Raw genomic sequence first — 20,067 nt, 5'->3', positions numbered from 1 at the left:
TTTGGGTTTCAAGAGGCACAAGTTCCATGGCTTTGTTGCATAGTCCTTTTTTATTCACTGTAGGTTTATCAAATGTGATTAGTCTCTCAGTTTGAACCTCTTTTATAGTAGCAAGTTTTGGTGTTCTGCTACTTCTTGGGAGTCCACTGGGCCTACTACTTATTATTGGCCACATGATTGTGGTTTTACCAGGTCGATGGATACAACTCGGTTCTCCTTTTTAACAGCAAGGGGCGGTAGCACAACTGATCTTGTTCCGCTGACAGCTAAGACAGGTACTGCTTTTCTGTAAGAAGGCCCAAATTCCTTCTTCACCGCAATCTTCTCTCTGACCAGATCCCCAATTTTTGGAATCCAGACAGGCCTTGCTGGGACAGGTGGTTTATCTTCAGTGGTTGTTGGCTGCTGTTTTAACTTTACGTTGCTCAGGTCTTTTCTTGTTTCATTTAAGTCCTGTAAAATAGCCAAACGATCTTTGATGTCAAAGCATTTTTCTTCTACCACTGAAGTCTGACTATCTAACTCCTGAATATGCATTCTAGTACCGAACAATAGTTCATACGGACTGAAACTTTTTAGTGAATTTCTTGGCAGATTATTAAGACTACGTTGGACACTTGTTAAATGTTGGACCCACCCATCACCCGAACCTAATACCCTCGCCGTTATAGATTGCTTTATGTCTCGGTTTTTTCTTTCCACAATCCCATTTCCCTCAGGATGGAAGGGACAAGAGTACCGCAATTCAATGCCCATGCTGGTCATGTCCTCCTTATAAGCTCGAGAGCTAAAAGCAGGACCCTGGTTAGAATGTAGCATGCCAATTGCGTATGTGCCGATATAGACTCGCAAATCTTTTATAACAGTTCTGGCATCAGCCGAGCGCTGGGGCCACATCCAAATGAATCTCGTGCAGGAATCCACTGCGACCATGATATATTTATAGTTACCATCCCTTTGTAAGGGACCACAGTGGTCCAGGTAAACCCAAGCTAATGGTTTATCGGAGATTAGAAGAGGCGTCTGTGCTGGTCGTTTCACTGTTGATACTTTCATTCTTTGGCATATTTCGCATTCTAGAACATAGTTCTTAGTTTCTATTCTCATGCGTGGCCACCAATATCTCTGTTTTAATAACGATATTGTGGCGGAAACACGAGCATGTGCAGAAGCCAGTCCTTCGTGTGCCGCTGTAATTAGTCCTAACCTGTGTTCCATATTTGGAATTGCCCTATCCCCCACTCCAGGGATTCGAGCAAAAGGAACATTATTCGCATCAGTTATGTATGAGTACTTTACTGGAAAGCCTTTCGGGAGTGTTTTTCTGTCCTGTTTTACTGACGCACTGACTGCTTGCATTATATCGCTGTCTATTTTTGTTTTTGACCGGGTGATAGCAGCTACGGAAGCCGTTTGCACAGCTGCCTTTGCGGCTTCATCAGCCAATGAATTCCCCGCAACGTGAACGCCATCCCGTTGATGACTCAGTGTATGTATCACGTGAGTCTTTTGTAGTTCTTTCTGTAAAAGAACTACTTGTTCCCAAAGCGTTTTATGCTTGATTGTGCCACCTTTTGCATCTTTGAAACCGTTTTGAACCCAGTTCTTCAGGTATTCATTATAGGACTGAACGCAGTAATATGAATCGGACACTATGAGTGTGGGGAATTCGCGATGGGTATTTTAAAGGGCCATTTAAAATGCTAGTAGTTCAGCTCGCTGAGCTGTACAATCTCCTAGAGATTGTGTTTTAGTGACCAGTGGTCTAAATTTTCCTTCGTGCCAACGACCTTTAACAATCGCGCACGCAGCACTGTAAGCTTGTTTACCCCCAACTGCGGGCTGTGTTGATCCGTCTGTATATATTCTACAGCCGTAGTGTTCTAGAGGTAGGATTTCGGTTGGCAGAGGACATTCATATTCATATTGTATAAATTCTTGTGTTTTTAAATTAGCCTCAAATTCATATACTACGTCTGTTGCAGCAAGAGAATTAACCCATTGGATCCATCTCGGATGTAGTGCTTTAGCATTCGGAATGCTTGCTTTTATTACCGCTTCTAGGGCTGGTACTGGTGTAACGATTATTATTCGTTTACCTTGTGCTAGGGCTCTTTCTTTTGCTACAGCAGTCTGAACCGCAGTTAGAATTTTTTCCGTTGAACTAAATTTAATTTCAGCTTTTGTGTACAAATGTGATTTGTAAGCTATTGGTACAGTTTCTCCCTCATTAGAGGTCAGGTACGTGAATCCGCATCTTCCTGGGATGACTCGGGTTACAAGGTTGTGTGTATTATCGCGAGTTTGCAATTTTGTTTTAGCTAACATGTCTGTTTGCAACGATCTCAAAATTTCTGTGTGTTTTTGAGTCCAATTGATTGGTTTAAAATCAGGTTTTATTAGTTCATAGAGAGGTTTAACCCTCTCTGCATAGTTTAGAATGTAAGTTCTTCTGAAATTCAGGAAACCTAGTATTGATTGTAAGTTCTTCAGCGTTTTTGGTGCTTGAAATACAGCGCATTTCTCTAAGAAATTGTCTGCTAGGCTTTTGCCTTCACTTGATAATTCATATCCTAAAAACAGGACTGTTAGATGGGCAATTCGTGACTTTTTAAAGTTGAATTTGTAACCCTCTGCTGCGAACCCAAGTATTATGGTGTTCACTCTTTTCAAGTGAGTATCCAAGTCATCGTCTGTGAGGTAGATGTCATCGACATGAGATAATGCTTCATCATCATATATTTGTAGTAACTCTGTTACTCTTGCTGACAATAATCCTGGGCTACTCTTGAATCCCTGTGGGAGTCGACAGAAATTGCTGCGACCCCATTATTGAGAAAGCGGTCAAATACCTGCTTTCAGGTGCAATGTTTTGACAAACGAATCCATTAGAGATGTCTAATGTCGTTTTGTATTTTTTGCGCACGATGTTATTCATTAGTGCTGCACTGTGTGAGTTTTGTACTGCAAATGTCTTGCAACATGAGTTAAGGTGTCTGTAGTCCAAAACTAGACGATATGATTCGTCTGGCTTGGAGACAGGAAACAAAGGATTGTTCATTTGTGAGGTGCATGTTTCAATCACCCCCTGGTATTCAAGTTGATCTAGGATCTCCCTGACTTGTTGTTAGCTTCTTGCTTAATTGGGTACTGCCTTTGTGCAGTTGGTTGACATTTTAACTGGATTTTGTGAGGAGGAGAGTTCTCATCACATCCTACATGATTTATATATAATGCAGGAGCTTGGGCTACTGCCCATTTTCTTGTATATTTTTTATGAATTGGAATATGATTTGAGAAGGCAGGCATAATCATTTCTTCGCCATGAGGGCACTCCCTGACAAACTCTGGTGGCCAGTCTTTCTCAGCTAAAAGGATGTCATAGCCTTTGGAAAGGTTATCCCAAAACAGACCCCTTACTTTCCTAGTCTTATCTCCCTCTATACGTAATGTTATTTCGTATATTTTATGAGGTTTGCTAACTCTGGTGTCTGCAGTTTCCACCTGAATGTATTCATTTGTGTCCACTGTCTCCAGATGATTTATCAAGATCTTGCGAGCTATTGTCACTTCTGCTGCGCTGTCTAGTATTGTCTGGGCCCACTCTCCGTTTTTCAGTTGTGTCCTCAGTATCCTCGGCATGTTTGATTATTTTAATACTGGCTACCTTCTTTCTTGGAAATTGTAATTTTTTACTTTGATGAGCAGGTTCCTTGTCTTTGGACTTGACGTGCTCTTCCCTGTGTTCTGACCGTCCTCTTTTTTCCGATTTCTGCGAGGAAGTCTGAAAAGATCGAGAGGGACGTGTATCAATATCTTGATATCTATCAGGTTTCTTCAGATTATCCCTATTTCTAAGGTTGTATCTTTTCTCAGAGGGCTCCCTCTGGGGAGACTTGTGTCCTTGGTCCGGAGATCTTTCTCTCCGCCGAGGAGACCTTCCTCTGGACTGGAATCTTTTTTCTTTGGGAGTGGATTGTTTATTTCCATCCCAGCTCTTTTTTGGAGTGTTTAGATTATTTTAAATAAATATCTTTTCAGGATTTTCAGTTAGTTGGGGTTTTACTGGTTTCCCACCCAAACTATCTCTTCCTAGTTCTTCATAGGATTTTTCTATGATTCTGGCAAGTTCAATTGGTTGGTCTGCTGTGAGAAGTTGGCCTGATAGGTGATGTTTCCAATTCTGGAACCACCGGTTATCAGACCAAACAATCCCTTATGGTGTCTGGTTGTAAGTCAACCTTATTAGACAAGCTATCCTAGGGGTAGCATGGACTAAGCAGCCTAAAGGCTTAACTTAAGAGGTCGTGTTAAGCGAGCTGTTTTACCACATACAATCCTGTAATATCAAATGAAAGGACACCACACAAGTATATATTATAAAAATATATGTATTTATTACTAAAAACAATCCCCAGTATTCTTTATGAATAAAGGGGCACAAGCGTTAAATCAAAAGCACAGTTTAAACATACAAAGTTGCACAATTATGGATGAGGGCGGGGGCCACTCAAACCATATACTAAACAAGTGGTATAAGAGATACCAATCGAACAGTGGTTAGGCCTAGGGCCTAGGGAATCGCTGGGAGCAGTCAGGACAAGCAGTGCTGAAGTCGGGAAAAGCCCACGGGATTCGGGTGCAGTGCGGAAAGCGCACGCATGCACCAATGTTAACCAATGGTGCGTAAAAGTTGTAAAGTTAAAGTTTAAGGACACTTCCGCTGAACCTAGAGGAACAAAACTTAAGACACAGACCCTAGAGATGTGTACCAGTGTGGGAACACCGGCGGAGCAAAGTTACCTCACCCACAGGAAGCGGGTGCACAGGGTCGAAGTTGAGTCGGGTTTCGTCACGCAGGTTCTTGGTGCTTGAAGCTGAAAGGGCTGCAGGCGGGGTGAAAGAGAAGTGTCCGGTGGAGTCCAAGGGTGGACTCAAGTCGAAAAGTACCTGAAAGCAGAGGGGACAGAGTCTGGGTCACTCAGCAGTGACCAGGGTGGAACCAGGACGGAACCAGGCAATGTCGGGCGCAATCAGGTGGTCGTTGAGGAGCTTCTCTCCGCTGTCACGTGGGCTCTGGGGCATCTACGACGTCCAGGAGCAGGTCACGATCTGTCCCACGCAGGCTCTCGCCGTCGGCGCTGTGGGCTTCAAGATTGGAGCAAACAATACTTGGCAAAAGCAATCCACGCGGAACCGGGAGATTGCTTCTCACTCGAACCAGGAGGGTCAGAGTGGGGGCTCCTTTTCAGGGGAGCTGGTGCAGATCTGGAGCAACCAGATTTGCAGGTCGAATTTCAAAGTTCATCGGCACAGGGGCCACTAGCCGGCTGGCAAGTGACCGGGCCAATGCGTTGAGCCAAATGGAGCAGAAGGGCCCCACGCAGCACTCGTCGAGTGTGGAGGGCTGAACTTCGGTGCAAGAGTGGCTCAGGGTTGGGGCTTCTCAAACCCCGGTGTACAGCTTCGAGGGTCACTCGTGGGCTGCACGGTCAGCGTCTCGTGGTCAATTCAAGATGGCGTGCCCCATGCTTCCGGTCGCCTCCACGGGTCTCAGCTCTGCCGGGACTGTGGATCGGGCTGTTGGAAGGCAGGCAAGCTTGATCTCGTCGATCTCTGTCGCTCGAGTTCCGGCGGGAACTGCGACAAAGCAGACGTCGATGGCTGGATGGTGCCTGTTTGCACAGGGTGGTCACTCCTTGACCACAAGGGAGATTCTTCGGGCTTCCACGTTGAGTAGGATGTCGAAGGGTCCAGAGTTTCATTTCTTATGTTTCGTCAGGAAATCTGAAGTGCATTGGCACTGCTCCCACTCTTATTCGAATCTGGGGGGCTGGATTACCTGCTAGGTCCCCTCCTATGGGTGGGACCCAGGAAGTGGGTGGATACACCCCCTTCCTTTGATCCAGGCCGCCCTGGCACGAGGGCTGGAGTGCCCCAGAACCGGTTTGGCCGGATTATGCAAGGGGCAGCCTTGTGCGCCCCAAGCAGTGTCTTGTTTCTTTCAAACCTCCCTGCTACAATCCACTATCTCCTGTCTGGAGGGTGGTAACACCCCCCTGCGACAGGAAACCCTTTGTCCAGGCCCCATTTGGCTGAGTTTCGGTCAGCTGCAGGGGGTCAGACTCTTGTCTGTGGCAGAGGCATCCATTTTGTGGATCTAAGGTCCTTTTAGAAAGTAACCGCATTTAAGTAAAGTAACATGTCTTACCCCTCTAGAGGGGTGGAATGCTATCCCCGTCGCCAGAACTGGCGAGGGGATAGTATTCCAAATCATATGACACCTTACACGACATGTTTTGATAAAGCCAAACCAAAGTTGCTATATAACCGCGAGGATTATAAGGCATTTAAGAGTATATGGTATGGCATTATCCTGAAACAGCTTAGGGAGTGGTTTCCGACAGCTGCAGACAGGCTCAGCTCATGCTAGAGCTCCATCTCACATTAAACCACGCACTCTGCCTCCAGGATTGATGAGGCCTTCCATAGGAGTGGCTCAAAGGTTTATATGTGTCCAGATATAGGTTTAGATATAGGTATACTATATCTAAGTAAGGGGTGATTACACCACCTTACCCCAGCTGAGTGATCAGCCAGTTGTGTCAATTTAAGAACCAGCCAGGGGTGGCAAAAGATATGCTGCAGCCCCTGGTAGGCCTTGGTGGCCCCTATGCCCTGGGCACCTATAGTGCATTATACAGGGGCTGACAAGGAGTCCATTTCCAATTGTGGTATGTACCTAGGGTACATGGAATCCATTTTACAGAGAGAGCAGATGGCCTGGGGCCCTGATTAGCAGGGAACCAGGTCAACTAAGTCAAAAAACCAGCTAAACACAGGCAAAAAATCTGGGATAACCATAGTCAGGTAGCCACCTTCCTACATCTGCTATATCTGTTTCTTTCAATTTCTGACGGATCGCCACAGATAATGCTTCTCCTTTTATGTTGGCTAAGAATATAGCCGAGACCTTCTTGAAGTCTTTCAGTAATTTCATACCCAGAGTTAAAGCAGGTTCTGGACCGTATTCATTTTGAATCTGTCTTAGCACATCTGGTATTATCGCCATAGACGGAACACCATGTGTTTTTGTGTAAATGGAAGCAAAGACTGTACCCCAAGTGTCACAGTCCTCCACATGTGGTGCCATCCCCATTGGAAGACAGATAGTCAGAATTCTGTGTTTCTCGGTAGGGGTAGTATCCGGAAATACTGCCTCTATTTGAGTTATTTTTTGTGCTAACCAGAATGGAATTTGTTCCCGTTTTACGGGTACTTTACCCAGACATGATTATATGTTCTGTGGTGTTATTTTGTTTGTGTTCCCCTGATGAGGGGTCAGCTGTGGAATGTTAATAGCTGGTTGGATTGTTGAAGTCCGCATTACATATTGGACTAATTGTCTATGTATTTTAATTAGTTGTTTTAGCTGTGCTAAAAGTTCTGGTACTGACATTTTTTTAATGTCTGGCTGTGGTGTGTAGCTGGCTAGAACCGGCCACGTTGCTCCTGGTCTACCTAGTGGACCGAGCCTGGTGATGTGATTATTATGTTTTAGGGCGCCTTTAAACCAGAGCAGGTGCTCTTGGTATTTTAATGGGATTTCAACCTCCTCAAAAGGAGTGTATTCATCCGGAGGTTCCTCTATTTTGTAATAGTGGAAGTCGTGTGTGACAGCGTTTGCTGCGGGAAAGTTTATCCATGGATAGAATACCTCTGTCTGCCGATATTCATGGGCCTCAATTACGAATACGACTATTCCGCCTCTCGGTGTTAGTCCATTTTCTATAAGTTTAGGAGTTATAGTTTTTCTTATGTTGACCGGAATGAGTATAACATTCGGGTCATTGTCTCGGAGACTTGTGTCATCCACTAGGATTTGAGCTGCTATTCTAGCTGCCTCCCTTTCGTCTTCACTTTCTGACATTTTTACTGACAAAAAGGTCTTTGTTGCAGATCACGTTTCAAGGAAACAAAGATTAGGTGCACAATTTTTTGGAACACTGTATCCTTCAACGTTGACTAAACCAAAAACTATACATAGGAATCTCTTCCTACTAAGTTCTGGCGGTTTTTAACCTTTTACCCACTCCAGACGTCTTTTGGAGTATTTACGGCAAAAAGGGTCTGTGTGAAAAAGCACGACTGAGTTACTCTAACGTCTTGCGTTAGATTTATCGCCTTGCCAAACGTTGGGCACCATGTAGTGTAGTTCCTATATTCCCAATAGGCTCTGCGCATTGGAATAATATAACAGCAGCTTAGACGTAGGACTGAGGTCGACTAGATCTCTACTGACTATATTAGACTTAAGGTTTGCCAGCTAGCTCAGAGGTCACTAGAAACTTTCTCGAATAAACGAGGAGGAGTTTAACCTCCCTGGATAGACAAGAAGGGATTAGCTTCTGACAACCATAAAACATGACAACTTTGCTCCCCCAGAATAAGAGTGTATCTCTAGAGTCCTGGGAAAACAATAGACAGCTATTTCACTCAGTCAATAGTGCTTACTTAGTTTCACCAGAGTGCAGAGAAAAGAGAGACGGGCGTTTTCAATAAAAGGTCTTTTTTATTGAGCAGTCTTCTTCCTCATGCAAGAGAAATGAATTGCCACAATTGCAATACTCGTAGTAAAGTAAAGTGCGTACAGTAAAAGGAGGATTATAAAATAATACTGTAAAAGCATTGATATGGTTTCTTAGCCATATGATACTTTAAAATAAATAAAATACATACATACATGTATACATTGACTAACGTACTCAACTGGTGCCTCTAAATACGCCTACCCCAGTGTACCTGACCTAAGGCTAATACGTGGGAAGGAGTAAGTAAGTAGCAGTTTAAGTTAAGTTTGGCTTGCCAAGAATCTGACTCAAGAATTCTCTTTAAGGGTTTAGTCAGTTCCGTACCTGGGTAATAGAAAGCAGGAGGTCTGGTATCTCTCTCTCAGGACTCGATATCCCAGTAACCCGCGAAGGTATCTGGAAACACCGGAGCTGGATTTCCCGGCAGGAGAAAAGACAGCGTCTCTCTCAGTGCGTCAAAAGAGATGGGGCAGCATCCGTGGGCTCTCGCATCAGCTGGGCTCTCGGGCAAGTAGATAGCTGCTCTGATCCAAAACCACCACCGTGTGTTTGCTTAAGGCAACGTTGGTATGTTTATACCTGAAAGGTGCCAGGTTTGACGTAAGGTTGGACATAAGACGTCAATAAAGATGTCACTAAGAACTGGCCGTTCTTTCAGTGCTTCACAGGAGTTCTAGGACGAAATCAAAACAAAAGCAAGGGGGATTTCCCAGGTTGCTGGAGGTTTGGTTTGTTTAGAGAAGTCGTTGTGCTTTCTAGGAGTCCGGGGAAGTAGCCTTGCCTAACGTGACAGCATGTGCTACGACTGAATATGGATATGATTATTATGCCGTTATAGGGATATTATTTATTATAACCGAACAAGGGCATAAAATAGAAATATTGGTTTAGGCTCCTGGATAAAAACACAATACGCCAAGGTATGGCTCTGCATTTTATGTAGTTCAATATCTTGTCTACCGTTTGGTAAACATCAATAGGTAAGCCGTCTGGGCCGAGAGGGGTAAATGAGTATCTTTAAAATGTTCCTCAATGTCTTTAGCATCTTGGAGTGGGGATAATTGAGGATAACCCGGACTTGGGGGGTACGTTATAAACCAATCCTTACACATATAATAGATTTGGTCAGAGACCATTCGCAGTGGGTGGTGCTTCATCCTAAAGTTAAAATTGGCGGGTACATTGTTACCATAGGCCTTTGAACCCTCTTTCATTATGGCATGATGTATGTGTTCTGGCCTGTCCTGTTCTTCTTTGGTCATTGGAGTGTCTTATCTAAATCTTCTGGTTTCATCGTCACCCCTTCTACCTCCAGAAATCGTTGATGAGTGGGTGCAGTTCTAGGGTTGGGAAGTATGAGAAGGATCTCATTCTTGCGGCTGCACTTCTTCTGCAGAGGATATTGTCAGGGGTCCTCGTGACCGCTGGGAACTGAGGGGACAACTGATGTACGATCTATGTGTTTATGAGCATAAGCTTTACAAGCCAACATTTCTGCTTCTTATCCTATCGATACCAGTTTTCTGCGTTCTCTTTCTTTTGTTGGCTTGTGCTTGTCTCCTTACTGTTCCCTCCCAGTGGACCCCGCAGTTTCTGACCCATGCATGTTCATCCCAACATTGTAAGGCCTCATAAAGTAACAATCAAATCTTTCCCTGTCTTTGCCGAGCCATTAAATATTGTTGCAAATAACCCAACTTCACTTTTTCAAAGGATCTTACTCCTGGCTGTTGCAAATCTGGATTGGATTTAGTTTATTCATGCCATTGTTTCAGAAATAGGCCTTCCTGGAGACTCTTTTTTTAATTACATACCACACCGGACTACTGGGTGGAGATGTGGACTGTGGCACTTCTAAATACTTGTCGCTACAAAAAGTTGCTACACAGGCACAATTTTTACTAACACAACAACCAGTGGTAAGGAGGAACACAATTGAAACTGATATAACAGAAATGGGGACTCAAACCACCTGTCACTAAATATGAGGTCAAATCAGGTCGGGGGTCTCGAACCACCCGCAAACAACCACTCAAGTGGGCCTTGAACCACTCAAAATTTTAAACTCAATGTCTCCTTTCCTGGTTGATAACTGTATTTTACTGTGTCAAGGCAACAGAGGTCTGGTTCATTGGGATTCAGCCAAGCGAGTCACTTGCTGTGAACTGCAACTGCAGGAAACCGGTCTCCCCTCTCCAGGCAAACACTTTGAAGTCATCAAGTTCGCCTGGCCCTCCAACCGTGGTGGCGACTCCAACTGGGCTCCGACTTGGTAGTCCTGGGTTTTGGCACAGTTTGTTAACCCCTTAGCTGCGGCAGCTATTCCGCCGCAGTGCTTAGGGGGAAGGGGGGGCCGCGCGGCGCTCGCGTACTAGTGACGGAACTGCTCCGTCATGGCCCTCGGGTGAGCTGTGCTTATGACGGAACGGTTCCGTCACGGCCCCGCCCGCCTAATAGAACGCTCAGCGCAGGCATGGAATTCGCGTTGCGCAGGCGCGGCGAGCGGGCCGTGACGGAACCGTTCCGTCACCAGCACAGCCCATCCGAGGCTTGTGACGGAACGGTTCCGTCACGAGCACACAAGGGGTTAAACCAAACTACTCTTCTAAATAAAGCATGGACAAGCACAGTTGTAAGCAGTCAGGAAGCAACGTTTATTTGCTATTGCTCGAGTGAGAACAGCCAGCTACCAACCGCACTGTCCTGCCTTGGGTTACAATCTGCAGTCTAGCACACGTTGAGCCACGTAGGAGAACATTACGCTGAAGACGGTTGACAAACAATAAATTATTATGATCAGGCAATAATCAGGAGGCGCGCACAGGGTGCACCGAAACTGCCTGCAAGCATATTCCAAGAAAGCCCACAAGATAAAAACATACTGCACCTGGTGTTGGCACACCGTAAACAGAACATACACAGTTTCCGTCTCTTCAGAGACAAGAGCACAAGACCAATGTAATAACAGGAACTGCAAAATGAAATACAACCTATACATGGGTTAACAGTAATTTACGCAGTATATCTTCTTCCACACAATGCGCCTTGCATTACCTTTGTTATGTACTTCCTGAAGAGTTACCTTTGTTATGCACTTCCTGAAACTGAAGAAACTGCAGCGCATCCTGAGTCCTCTTTTTCTACAATCTGTTCTTGTTTAAATGAAATCTTAACCATATGCATCTACCTACTCCTGTACCTGTGGCATGTGGGTGCTCTGTGAGCGCACTTTCTTTATTAAGTTACTTTGTAAACTCTGGCAAATCACCTCCTTTTCTGAAGTAAATAAGATGTGACTTCTTTGATAGAGCTTTTAGTTAAATATCCGTGTATGAGGAAAAATCCTTCTGTAACGTTCAAAGATGGTAAAGAAGAAATGTCTTGTACCACAATTTAAACATTATGTATTTAATTCTTTCATGTTTACATTTAGTAATTTAACATCATTTTACATCCAACAGGAAACAAGCCTTGAATACATGAAATGATAATGGATTTAGAAGATACTACTGTAAATCAACAAAAACAATGAAGAATTGAGCTCCAGTATTCAAGGCGGCCTCAGCAACGTCATATTGACGAACCTGAACGTTAACTGACGGATCCTGGAAGAAGCTGTCAAGGGCAATTCAGTGAATGTAAGAGTCTGAGCCGAGCACCTCCACTCCACAAAACTAAGAAATAACCGCTGGAAAATTAAGGCAACAACACTGACAAAGCAACTCTCTTGTAAACAGGTGTCCAACACCAACTTTGATCCTGGTATTGAAATGATGTGTTTACAGCAGTGCTCCGCTTTCTTAAAATGATAACAGACGCCCATTCAGTGCGCTCGGTGTATGGTAAACTCTTTCTAGCCAAACCACAGGAACCCGAGAAAAGAACAATGGTGTGGGGCCAGACAATTGACGTGTAAAAGAAAGACGAGTTCTGCTATCTGAAATACAAGTTTATGTCCCAGTTTGTGCCGACCAGAAGGAAGATAGATCATTATCCCTAACTGTGCATAACATTTAACCATTCCAAAGACACTATCGCCCACAAAGAAGCCTTGCACTCTTTATGAGTGCGACGTTTTTTTGGTGACCTTGAGTGTGGCAGGTGTTTCGTGACATTTGCACTTTATTAAATCAGAAAGCAAATGTGCAAAATATCATACATACAGGGAATGTGAGAATAGAACATGTGCTTTATCAGCCATGTTTGCCCTTCAGGAAACACAGTCATGGGATGCAGGCAAATATATACCAGACTTGGAGACATTAACCAAGAAAGAAGAACCTTACACATGCAACAAGAACTTTAGTTTGTCATCAGAACTAAATCACCATCAGCAAACACACACAGGTGAAAAACCATTCAAGTGCAGTGAATGTGAGAAGAGATTTAGTCGGTTACCATATCTACAAACACATCAGCGAACACACACAGGGGAAAAACCATTCAAGTGCAGTGAATGTGGAAAGAGCTTTAGTCAATCATCAGTCCTACACAGGCATCAGCGAACACACACAGGGGAAAAACCATACCATTGCAATGATTGTGGAGAAAGCTTTAGACATTCCTTAACATTAAGGAATCATCAGCGAATACACACGGGGGAAAAGCCGTTCAAGTGCAGTGAGTGTGTGAAGAGCTTTAGTCGGTTACCATATCTACAAACACATCAGCGAACACACACAGGGGAAAAACCATTCAAGTGCAGTGAATGTGGAAAGAGCTTTAGTCAATCATCAGTCTTACACAGGCATCAGCGAACACACACAGGGGAAAAACCATACCATTGCAGTGAATGTGTGAAGAGCTTTGGTCAATTATCATACCTACAAAGTCATCAGCGAACACACACTGGGGAAAAGCCATACCATTGCAGTGAATGTGGAAGTAGTTTTCATGACTCTTCAGCATTAAGGATTCATTTGCGAATTCACACCGGGGAAAAGCTTTTCAAGTGCAGTGAATGTGTGAAGAGTTTTACTAAGTTATCAATCCTGCAAAGTCATCAGCGAACACACACCGGGGAAAAACCTTATCATTGCAGCGAATGCGGAAGTAGTTTTCGTAACTCCTCAAACTTAAGGATGCATCAGAGAACGCACACGGGGGAAAAGCCATACAAGTGCACTGAATGCATGAGGGCCTTTACTCGATTATCAATTCTACACTGACATAAGCAAAAACACACCGTCATTGATCACACGTTGAAATAAACCTCAAGCTGTAGGGAATTCGTCAAGATTTTAAGTACATTAACAATAATACTGACGTATCTGTGGAAATACAAAGGAGCAAACAAGTGCAGTTATTGGGAGATTAATGAATTACAGAAAACTATAACATTATAATTATTCGGAACATTCAAATACCAGATGATGAAAAGTAGATGATAGAAGACCCGGCTAGCAGGAAAGAAGTAAAACATAGATATTTGTAGAATTATGAAAGCGTTTATTGTCAGCGATTGTTCATTTCTCTACAGGTAGGAAGAAACAAGAAGCACCAGGAAACACTTTGGGAGACGAGCATAATGTGGACTAATAGAAAAGAAAGGTTTGTTTTTATTGAGTGAAACAGAGTTATAAAGGACAACATCCAAGCACATCTGATCACTCGACTGGTAAAAGCAACAGAATGAACAATGCTTGGACTGACAGGAGTACTTTCAGCAAGATTTAGGGATTAGTGATAAAACCCGTAAATCCATAACCCCAAAACACATGCACTCACATGGAGTGTTCAACCAAAAAACAAACAATTCAAGTTACCCAATCAGAAGGATGGCAAAGAGGCTTTACTCCAGAGGAGTGACAAGCATTAGAAGAGCCAAGACAAGCTGATACACAACATGCAAAATAAGCAAAATAAGCAAGCTACCAACAACATTAGTCAAAAAATATCCTAGAATAAAAGTAGATATGAGCATAATGGTTGTTCTCTACACTAAATATTACAAACAACCACTTATTTTGAACATGCCGTTCACTCATTTGTCTCTTCAATTAAAAGTTCTATTATCACCGAATATATTTTATTCATCATTTTACCAAACATAAATAACACTATTACTCTATAAACGCTAAACTCACAAATCACTTTTAGGGGGAAGCTGCAACTTGGGTTACTTGCAAGTAATAGCATGCTCTGGGACATATATCTGCAGATTTCGTTTAATCATTGGTGTGAAAGTCTATGGAATCCTTGTAGTTAGCCTGTGTATCTTTGAATGTTTAACAAACATATAATGATTTTTAGACGTGGGATTACATTGTGCTTTTGATGCAGCAGCTCCTTGTTTCCTACCAGTGTTTATGAATTGATTAGTTAATGTTAAAATACATTTTTGACATTGATGTATTCTTCTGTACTATAGATGTGTTGGTTTCCTGGAATATACCTTCATTCTAAAATAAATCTTAAGTGAATAATCACTCACATTTTCATCGGGAGGTCTGAGGGGCCTGATGTAACACTGTTGGTCAATCAAAACTTCAATTAAACTACAGACACTCACAGCCAGAGGATTTCAGTCTGTTGACAACCACTTACTCATCCTCGCTGATCGAAATAAGTGTAGTAGATCTGGCTCCCTCCTCCCATGTCCAGATGGTCGGCTAGCGCGTTGAGTTCAACACAATTTGAAAATCAAGATTTCACGGTGTGAACTATAATTGCAAGACAATCATGTAAGTATTAAAACTGAGGGGGAGGGGGAAATGCCAAGTCCCGTGTGAACATGCCAATTACGCACATCAAACAGGAGTGCAAACATTTATCACTCCAACTGCATTGCACACACCCTCTCACGGGTGCTTCCACTTTACGATCCAAACCAGGCCATCAAAAATCATGCTTTATCCTACATTTAGTGGCTGACACTCCTAGATGACATGAGTGGGCAGTTTCTAAACTTCTTTGTTTAAAGCAATCAGGAGGAGTGAAACTTCTCTCCTCCTATCAACAAAGTATTCTCTATAGATAATTAATTTGCCACATTACAATAAGGTTGCAACATATTTTCAACTGACTTCTATTTCACCCAACCTGTGATCATCAATTTCACAACAAATCAATAAAACGTCTCCTCTGAGAGCATCACACCATGCATCCATGTCAGAAAAAAAGAAACTATCTTCCACACTAGAATGATACATTCCTCAACCTCATCCTAAACATCCTTCTCGCTTGACTCAATGAAATGGTATCCTGACAAAAAATCTGCTCTCACGTTTTTTCCTCCTGCAATATGAATAACTGAGATGAAATTCCTGAATTTTTGTTGCCAGTCAGGCCAGTCTTGTGGTTATTAGGTCTCGCCTAGCGAACACAGCGCATGCGCTACATCGCCTTGGCGAGACTATTGTTGTGGGTTCGATGCGCGAAGGGAGACAAACCATGTGCGTGCCCAGACAGGCGATGTGCACGTGTATGGTGTCTCCTCTCTGCCTCACAGGCTCACACGCTCCTACCGCGCGCTCACACTAGAAGGCAGACACATGTTTGTTTGCCTGCTCATCGACAACAATGTAGCTTTAACCGCTTCCGTGCGGCGCCGATTCCGCCCCTGTGCTGAACATTCCAGAACAGGGTGCGGTCGTGACGGAACCATTCCGTCATCAGCACAGCTCAGCCGTGACTGATGACGGAATGGTTCCGTCACAAGCATCGAAAGGTTTAAGGAGCTGCGCAGCAGGTGGTCGATATCAGCCGTAAACAAAAACAATCCAGAGTTCCCGAGAGGCTCTCACATTGTTTCCAGTGATGGCACCGTGACTGTTGTTACCGCTGCCAACTGAGCAAGTGGTGAGTCTGGTTGGCTGTGAGGCGGCGGACAACAGGTTTTGTTTTTTCCTTGCGGCAACACTCAGCACAGACCATTGTGGTAAATAAATAATTAATTACCGGTACTATTTTTGAATACAGTGAATAAAACAGATAGCTCAATAAATAAGAGACAGGATTCGAGGTATCAGAGTCTACAGGCTTTAATCATGCATAAGGGAAGGGACAGGAACGGGATAGCCTACACGGAAATAGAAGGGATGGCAGCTGCCAGGGAATGGGAATGGAATCGAATGGCATGGGCATGGGGAGGCTTTCAGTAACAGTACACAATATATATATATATACTAAAACAATTACATTACATTCAATACAGTAGGCGTAGCAGTAGGCGTAACTCGTAGCAGTTGCGAAAGATAAGGACAAAATGGGTGTAACAAGAAGGCGTGTACATAGACATGTGATGTAGACGTCACAGAAGTGTCATAAATGGGGCGGAAACATGGAGGGGGCTACCTGAGCAGCTGGGACCTTTAACCTAGTGGTGCGCGCAAACGGGCAATGACGTGTTACCAGGAAGAACTGGGGCTATGACTTCTGCGCTAGAAGAGGAGACTAAAAGTCTGCGGTGTCAGACATGTACCTATAGCATATCTGGTATCTTGTGTTTGGAGTACATGTTGATAGAATCCAAAAGTTATCAGGGCAAAGGCTACTTGACACTAAGACTGGTGCATGCGTAATTCTACATATATTGCGTGTGCGAGGAATATTCTATGAATATTAATACAGTATTTCTCTTACATGGAGACAGAAAGGCTAGACCATGGCTGAAACTATTGATGCGATTCAGTAGCTTAGGAATGCAGAGAAGGAGGGCTGGACTGATAACTAGAAGCATAACATACTCTTGGCAGACAGGCAGAGCCAGGCCGGGCCGGGCACTGCGAGGCAGGAAGTAAGTGAAGGGTCAGGGATGCAGGTGGGGGCTGCATCGCTCCTCGGAGTGGGTTCAGGAGACTGGAGCCGAATCTGGTGTCCGGGCCCTTTTGAGGCCTAGGAACGGGGACAACTCAATGAATTAACGTGCACACTGTAAAATGTGGCAACATAGGCCTAATATTCGTTGCTTTCACGAGAACTGGAAACTGGCATACTAGAGTTGGACACAACTATAATTGCGTCTTTAATCGATCATAGGGAGATACATGCATATCGATCATGCACATATAGCATAAGATGGGGAACACGTAGGCACATATAACATGGCAAAATTTACTTTTCCACATTCCCTCCTTGTGCCCAACGTTTCCCTCAGGAAACATCAATATTCATGATACCATCTATCTGTTCATATAGCATCATTTGCTCGTCTCGAATTGTCTTGGAACGGGATTTAGGACTAGGAATACAAGAGGTAGCACACATGCCGCAAATCGCAGGGCCACATTGTAAACAGAGACAGCAACTGAATATGATCATTACTGCAATACCTAGGAATGACAATACTTTCCATCCCCAGGTAGATATGATACTCCAGAGCCAACCGGACCACGTCCAGGTGCCTGGATTCTGGTGTAACTGATGGGCAATTTTATGAAGTCTGGTTATAGCTGAATAAAGAGACGGCGCGTTATTAGGAATGAAAATGCAGCAACTAGATCCGATGACTCTACAAGCTCCTCCTCTATCGGCCAGTATGACGTCAAGAACGAGACGATTTTGGAGCACAACAAAACGCATAGCAGATTGTTCTTCGGTTAAATTACCTAGAGCGGAAGTAGTCTCATTCACTACTGCTTCAAGGGTTCTGGTTAACCTACGTATTAACTTACTATTCTGGACAGGACCTATAAAGAAAAAGAAACCTTTATTGAAGTCTTGATATTGTTCTAGAGTAGTTTCAGTTTGATCGACAATTGGGGACTCGGTCTCCCTTTTATGTCTAACGTGTACTAGATGTGTGTTTCTGTGATAATCAGATGGGGCTAGAAAAACTGGTGGCAGTAGGAAGGCAATGTAACATGTTCCATCCCAATCTAGGGGCAGACGAACATATGCGGTCTGACCACAAACAAAATAAGAATGACGTGAGGCTTTGAAAATAGATTTCCCACTGTCACTATACTCGACAATAGTAGTACAATCACTATGTCCTACATATGCGGAACCATTCTTTCTGACACATAATTCGCCTTTGACTGGTAGTACTGAAATAGCAGGCAAATCTGGAGTAGTATTGGACTGAACATTCAGGACCATGAAATTCGAGGAATAATTACCTAAATCATATACTTCATTTTCTAGATCTAACCCTGTTCTATGGGAGAGACCTTCCTTGTCTGGGAAACATGTTCTATTCAGAAGGGACATATCAGTTGAGGATGACGTTAACGTGGACCATGCTCCACACGAACCATTATGTGAAAACGGATAGGGAAAGAGTGGCAGAACTCCCTTCGGTGTCTGGAAAGGGGGGAGTCGACCACACACCCAACAATTAGTGGCATTGCTGGTCTGGTGTGAATAGTGCAACATTCGGATGAATGTGTTGTTACGCATAGCAAGACGATAGGATAGCTCGTGAGGAGGCAGATCACTAAATGTGTGCTCTACTGTAACATTAGAAAACATATGTACATGTGAAATTGGAAAACATAAATGTAAAGCATAACTTGTGCATGTAACCATAAGACTCAAAAATAACAAAAAGAATAGAACGATAATACATCTTTTAGAGTTTTGGCTAACTCTCTCACTGTGTGGGTCTATCTCATACATGTCAGGAACCTGTCTAACCGTTTCACCCGAGAGGGACTTAGACAATTAAACTGGCTGACTTATTTTACTAGACCGGAGTTTGGCTTTATACTCCTGCTGCGGAGTTTTCTCTAACAGGGGAAGTTTGAATTCAGAGTCTGTCTTTGGGCAGTCCTTAAGAATAGGACAGTCTTTGATAAATGTCTTTTGTCGTAATCCATGGAATTTCTTGATGTGACTGGTATGCACCCAGCCTTTTCGGCCCTCGAGCTTGACGGCGGTCCTTGTTGTCAATAACACCAGCTGGGGCTCCTTCCAACGGGGCTCCAACGGACTTGAACGATCGAAGTTGCGCACCAGGACGAATTCTCCCGGAACGACTTCATGCGGTTTCACCTCAGTGTTGTCTGGAAATGCAGCGGCAACCTGTGAACGACAAGAGTGTAGGGCAGACATCAAGGAAGCTAGGTAATCTGTCAGCATATTACTGGAAACGTCTGTAATGCTACGGGGTCTAGGTGTACCCCACATGTTTTGAGGGCGGCCGAATACGACCTCGTAAGGGGACAGACCTGATCTGGAATGTGCAACCATTCTCATATAAAAAAGAGCAACTGGCAGGGCTACTAACCAATCTATACCTTTTTCTGTACACACTTTAGCAATGCGGATTTTCAAAGTCTGGTTATGTCTCTCTACGAGACCGGCTGCTTCAGGATGGCGTACACAATGGAACTTCCACTGGTACCCTAACAGAAGGGAAACTTGTTTCATGAGCTCGGATGAGAATGGCTGGCCGTTATCTGAATACACGACCCTAGGTAGTCCATAGCGGGGAAAATACTCACGAACCAACTGCCTGGCAGTGGTCGCAGCTGTGTAATCTGGAACTGGATATGCTTCTGTCCACCTGGACAAAGCGCATACAACTACGAGG

At 43.8% G+C, this 20,067-nt stretch overlaps 1 protein-coding gene across 1 annotated transcript in view; it reads left to right on the top strand.

Moving 5' to 3' along the window:
- The window catches only part of LOC144807226 (uncharacterized), a 494,237-nt gene extending 479,263 nt beyond the window's left edge, over positions 1–14,974 (top strand). Inside the window, exon 4 of the mRNA XM_078673081.1 lies at positions 12,053–14,974. Coding sequence (XP_078529207.1) covers positions 12,791–13,759 — 969 coding nt within the window. The 5' untranslated portion in view covers positions 12,053–12,790 and the 3' untranslated portion in view covers positions 13,760–14,974. The remainder of the gene's footprint in view (positions 1–12,052) is intronic.
- The last annotated feature ends 5,093 nt before the right edge of the window (positions 14,975–20,067 follow it).

Source organism: Lissotriton helveticus, chromosome 1_2 (genome assembly GCF_964261635.1).
Source record: "Lissotriton helveticus chromosome 1_2, aLisHel1.1, whole genome shotgun sequence".
Lineage (NCBI taxonomy): Eukaryota > Metazoa > Chordata > Amphibia > Caudata > Salamandridae > Lissotriton > Lissotriton helveticus.
The sequence above is the reverse complement of the archived record's forward strand: the minus strand, read 5'-3'. Positions and strand labels throughout refer to the sequence as shown.